The sequence below is a fragment of the Podarcis vaucheri genome (genome assembly GCF_965113315.1).
Source record: "Podarcis vaucheri genome assembly, chromosome: 3".
Lineage (NCBI taxonomy): Eukaryota > Metazoa > Chordata > Lepidosauria > Squamata > Lacertidae > Podarcis > Podarcis vaucheri.
This window is the reverse complement of record NC_138761.1, coordinates 58,128,615-58,134,614: the sequence shown is the minus strand read 5'-3', so window position 1 is coordinate 58,134,614 and position 6,000 is coordinate 58,128,615. Positions and strand designations below refer to the sequence as shown.

The 6,000-nt window shown below is 45.0% G+C and overlaps 1 protein-coding gene across 2 annotated transcripts in view; it reads left to right on the top strand.

Annotated features, from left to right (window-relative positions):
* The first annotated feature begins 222 nt into the window (after positions 1 to 222).
* MYCT1 (MYC target 1) overlaps positions 223 to 6,000 on the top strand; it is a 47,381-nt gene continuing 41,603 nt past the window's right edge. The window contains exon 1 of one of the 2 annotated variants that reach the window (XM_082215355.1): positions 223 to 406. Coding sequence is in view for 1 of the 2 variants with exons in the window: in XM_082215354.1 (XP_082071480.1) it covers positions 238 to 406 (169 nt within the window). In the remaining variant the exon portion in view is untranslated. The remainder of the gene's footprint in view (positions 407 to 6,000) is intronic. The other variant, XM_082215354.1, reaches the window with a different exon arrangement.

Below are 6,000 nucleotides of genomic sequence, written 5' to 3'. Positions count from 1 at the left end.
GAAATGCTGGAAAAGGAAAAGTAACTCTCCTCTTTATTTTAGGGATGAGCTTGATCCAATAACAAGCAGAACTCAGGGGGATGAAGTATTGTTCTTGAATTATTCACTGCCTAGCCAAGGAAATGACGAGAAGGAAATCGTCCCCCTGTCTCAGGAACCATGTGGCAATCTAAGATAAGGCAAACAGTTGCTAATTTGAGTATAAAAGCAGGAAATGTGATACACTGATTTCCTTTCATGCAAACAGAACAATCTGAGGGAATATGTAAGGACGTTCTTTTCCAAGTCAACTTTCTAATATACACCAAGTGTTCCACTGTGGATATTTTCATTATTTTGACAATTTGGAATACCATGGATGCCAACAACACCAGTCCTGACAACTTATTGCCGAGTAATTTCTGGGGTAAGTACATATCATTATGTGACTTATAATTATTTTCATTTTTATATTCTCTCTGAATTCTGTCTCTGTGATACTATTATGTTGTCCATTAGATGATCTCTTTCTAACGTGTTCATTATACACTTTTGTTATAATATTTTACAGTATATTTTAAAACAGGCATATCTGCAAACATGGTAAACCCTAATATTTTGCTATCCCATTTTCCCTGTCAAGTTTCATTGAATGCGTTCAACATTTTAACAACCATGAGAAAAACTATACACTATTTATTATTGTTTTGCTTTCTGAGGAAAGAATCAGCCAGTTATTAAGAAAACTTTGTTGAGAGGTTTGACTAAGGATTTTTGATCATTAAACGCTAAGTCCAGAATTACTACCAGCCCTGGTTACATTTTTCAATACTATAAAGAAGGTGTGTGTGTGTGTGTGTGTGTGTGTGTGTGTGTGTGTGTGTGTGCTTGCTTGGTTTTCTAGACTGGGGCAAGTTTTTCCACATTCCTGGGCTTACTGACATCCTCATTACTATTATTCTACTAGATCAACATAGAACATTCATTTCTTTTTCAAACCCCAGGATATGGAAAAAGCACAGCCCCTCCCCTATGGCAATAGCATCAGGCATTCCAGCTACTTTAGCATGAACTGTGAAACAGGAACAGCCTGCCCTGTTTTCCCTTGACATAAGTCTATTTAAGTGTCAAGTGAGATGATGTCAAGAAACATGGGCAGTGTGCTTCCACCATAAACTGTTAAATGATGCTCCCATCCCACAGAGACATTTGTTTGGGGCCCTTATCTTTGTGAAGTTCTCACTTCTCTGGTGGCTGCCTCCTTGAGGATAGTGCTTCCCTCATGCAGATTCTCCTTCGTTTTGGGAGAGGAGCCCCCCATCCCCAGCATCACATATCCTTCAGGGATCTGGACAGGCCGGATTTAGATCTGATGAGGCCCTAAGTTACTGAAGTTAATGGGGCCCTTTATATGTCCAGCTGTCCTTTGTCAACAACAAATTGCAGCTGGTGTTTTGTGTCAAATATATGCTATATGGCAGTCATGTCCAACCTGTCAATCACGATTTACGGGTCAATCACGGGGTGTCTGTGGTCGATCGTAGTCAATCCCCCCCCCCCAAATCTCCTCAAAGAAAGCTCAACAACTTTGGTCAATCCAATGGGTAGATCACTGCCATTATTTTTATAGTGAGAGAAGATCGTAGTCTCTTGGGAGTTGGACATGCCTCCTTTATGGAAATTTATGGACCTAATAGGTATCTAAAGCCATTTGCACGCTGTCAGGTGCTGGCTGCTCGTGAGTAACCAGGCAGGACTCTGTCCTGTCTTTTTCAGGTTTTATTGGTGCAAACTATTTACAGTGTAGAACCACAAAGTTCATGTCCGTCTTAGTCACTTGCAGATTCTGTGAGTGGCCCCTTCCGGCTTCTCCCCCAACATAAGAACTTAGATACCCCAAATCTCTGCCTCCCCTCCTTATGTTTCACTCCTCTGTGCAGGCTAGGTGATGGAAACGGCATGTCTGCTTCCTGGATAGCTGGGCTAGGTGAGGCGCTTGGGCTCTCAGCAGCATCTTCGAGCCCTCCCCTCGCTTGGTTGCCCCCTTCCCCCCCTGCTCCACTGGAGGTGTGGCTTTCCCCACCGTTGAAGGAGGCGCTGCTCCTCAGAAGTGTCAGAAGCTCTCTGTATCCCCCTGGCTCCCTCCTGTGTTCCCTGACACACATGCAGAATGTAGGCAGCCTATACAGTGGTACCTTGGTTTACAACCACAATCCGTTCTGGAGGTCCGTTTGTAAACCAAAACAGGTTGTAACCCAAGGCACGCTTTCACCAGTGGGGCCTCCAAAAAAGAAGAAGAAGAAGAAGAAAGGGTTGTAATCCCCCCCCAAAAAAGGTTGCAAACTGGGACACACACTTCCGGAATTGACGTGTTTGTAATCCAAAATGTATGCAAACTAAGACATATGCAAACCAAGATACCACTGTACATAGAAATGAGCAAACCAGTGATATTTAAGGGAGCAGGCTAGCAGGCAGGGATATTTACATCATAGTAGCCTACACAACAAAAAACACTGTTGCTGTATGTAGGTTCTATTTTATTTGTTTTTTATCTTATATTTTAGAAATGTACATCATTTTTTTCTTTTAATTTTTTTTGGGCCCCCCAAAGAGAGTGGGGCCCTAAGCTAAAGCTTGCTTAGCTTATACGTAAACCCAGCACTGGATCTGGAGCAGTTTGAGAATTACTGTCCTAAAGGCATGGGAGTTTTGAGATCAGAGGTATCAACAGCAAATGTGATTATCTTAGGTTCGAGGAGAAACATGGATTCAGTCAGTATGCTACCCAGGGAGGCATAGAGCCCAAACTTTTAGAGAGTTGGACTAGGACCTGGGAGACAAGGGTTCAAATCCTCCCTTGGTAATGAAGTCCACTGGGTGACTTTGAGCCTGTCTCTGTCCGTCAGCCCAACCTTCCTCATGGGGTTGCTGTGCATATAAAATGGAGAGTGGGAAAAATGTGTTTGCAGAGGTGGATTTAGGGGAGCTCAACTCGTTTGCCTGCACTGGGCACTGAGTCAAGAGGGGAATGCCACAACAAGAAAAGGAAGGTGAGAGGCAGGGGTGGGGAACTAATTTTGGCATTGCACAGGGAATCACTGAAATTTGAAAGCCCCAAGTCCTTCACTGGTGTATGCACTTCTCTCTATTCTGCAGTCAAGATATTCTGGACTAGGGTAGAGGCTTGTTGGAAGTAGAGCCACATACCCTTTCCGGAAACACTTTGGAAAATACCATGAGGGACTCTCTGCTGAGGGTCTGTAGGGAAGGAGGCAATCTTGCAGATATTTGGGACCTAAATCAGTTTTTGGGCTTGAGCTAACCCTTAATTTCCCTGGGAACAAAACATGCATCTGGGACCTTTAAAGAGGGATGAACCCAGTAACAGAGTGATAGAGTCCAGAGCAATTTACCCACCTGAACAATTAGGAGTTTTGTCAATTTCTAAAGGGTAAAGTATAGGGACGTGGGTGGCGCTGTGGGTTAAACCACAGAGCCTAGGACTTGCCGATCAGAAGGTCGGTGGTTCAAATCCCCGTGATGGGGTGAGCTCCTGTTGCTCGGTCCCTGCTCCTGCCAACCTAGCAGTTCGAAAGCATGTCAAAGTGCAAGTAGATAAATAGGTACTGCTCTGGCGGGAAGGTAAACGGCATTTCCGTGCACTGCTCTGGTTCACCAGAAGTGGCTTAGTTATGCTGGCCACATGACCCGGAAGCTGTACGCTGGCTCCCTCGGCCAGTAAAGCGAGATGAGCGCCGCAACCCCAGAGTCAGTTATGACTGGACCTAATGGTTAGGGGTCCCTTTACCTTTACCTTTAAAGGGTAAAGTAGTTACCCATTATTTTTTTTTTTTGGTGACAAAAGTAGCAGTCAAAATGTAGTGGGAGGAATACTGTGCCATATTCATTATACTAATAACAGAAATCCACCCGTCATTCACATTGCTGCTGAAACCAGCATATTGTAAATGTGCTGGAAATATTTGTTCACATATGGCAGGAAAAGGAAGTCGGAGTTCAATGTATAATGTTAAAATAAACAAATGCACAGCCTTTCTTCTCAGCTACATCTTTCCCAGTCACAAAGCCAAAGTTTTGTTGACCAAATTTTTAATGCATTCTGCAAATGTTACAGGATATTTTGCTGATTGCAATGTCTGCTGAATTTCCGTTTTTTGTAAGGAACACCTGAAGCAACTTGGCTCCACATCAGGCATCAGGCTTGCCAACTTTGCAAAAGCCATGCTGATTGGTGGGTAACCAACAACTACAGGAAACTGAAATGTCCACCTCATATAATTTTGAATATGAACAAAAGTCATAAATCAAGCCGCACCTAGGTCTGGGTGATGTTATTGTCCCCTCTTACTGTCTAATTGCCTTCTGGAATCGTAATTATTATTATTATCTACTATATTGCATATGATCACTTATTCTTTATGGGGGGGGGATAAGAAAGGGTAACATTACAGAAATGGCTTATGACCACTTCAGTACTATAGAAACATCGGTAATACAGGTAGGTAACTACCTCATGACATAATTAGCTTATTTTAAAAATAATTCTGCTGTAATGATTCAGGTTTCAAATGGTTAAGTGCCTTATTTTGAGTATCTACTGAAACTCTAAGAAAGTAGCTTTTCATCTCTGACAATTTCAGTAACAGCTGTTTACTGACAACATTTATCTTAATCTTCTTCCATCATGGAGCTCAATGTGTTTTTTCTTGTACAGTTGTGGTAGAAGTGTTTTCAAGTGCTGTGAATATTCAATTATGCTTGTGATTTCGCATGTAGCAGGGAAAGAGGGATGCCATGTTTATGGCTGATCCAGACCATATTTCCAGAATGCACTGGGCTAGCTGTAGTGTAGTCCAACCCAGGAATTACAGGAGGAAGACTAGGGGAAAAGCAAGTTCAGGGAACAAGATTACCATTCTGCATCTGCATGTAACTGTTAAGCAGGCAAGTGAGGAACTGTAAAATTTCTGCGGGCCCCCCTGGGGGATATCATCAATTTGTCCCTTGGCACCGGGATATTCCCAGGGGAACTGAAGGAGGCAGTGGTGCGTCCGCTCTTAAAGAAAACATCACTAGATCCCTTAGATCTATCCAATTACCGCCCGGTCTCGAATCTTCCATTCCTGGGTAAGGTGATTGAGAGAGCGGTTGCTGAACAGCTTGGTAGGTTTCTGGATGAAACATCTGCTTTGGATCCATTCCAGTCCGGCTTCCGTGCTGGTCATGGGACCGAGACGGCTCTGGTCGCCCTAACAGATGATCTCCGCAGGCAGCTGGATCGAGGCGGGTCGGGGCTGCTGATTCTTTTAGATCTGTCAGCAGCCTTTGACATGGTCCATCACGAACTCCTGGACCACCGCCTTGCCGACGTGGGGATCCAGGGCACAGTCCTTCAATGGCTGCGCTCGTTTCTCTGATCGGGGACAGAGGGTGGCGCTTGGGGGGGAATTGTCATCGCGTCACTCCTTGGTGTGTGGAGTGCCTCAGGGTGCGATTCTCTCCCCGATGCTTTTTAACATCTTTATGCGCCCCCTCGCCCAGCTTGTCCGGAGTTTTGGGCTGGGTTGCCATCAGTATGCTGATGACACCCAACTCTATCTGTTGATGGATGGCCATCCTAACTCGGCCCCAGACACACTGACCAGATGTCTGGAAGCTGTGGCTGGATGGTTACATGGGAGCCGGTTGAAGTTAAATCCTTCGAAGACAGAGGTCCTCTGGCTGGGGCGGGACGATATGGGATCGAGGGGGCAACTCCCATCTCTTGCGGGGGTGCAATTAGTGCCAGCACCGTCCGTTAAGAGTTTGGGTGTAATCTTCGATACCTCCCTCTCTATGGAGGCGCAGATTACAGCTATAACAAAGGCGGCATTTTTCCATCTCCGCCAAGCTAAGCAGTTGGCCCCTTATCTCTCTCGCCCTGACCTAGCCACTGTGATCCATGCGACGGTCACCTCCAGACTGGATTATTGTAACTCGCTCTACGTGGGGCTGCCC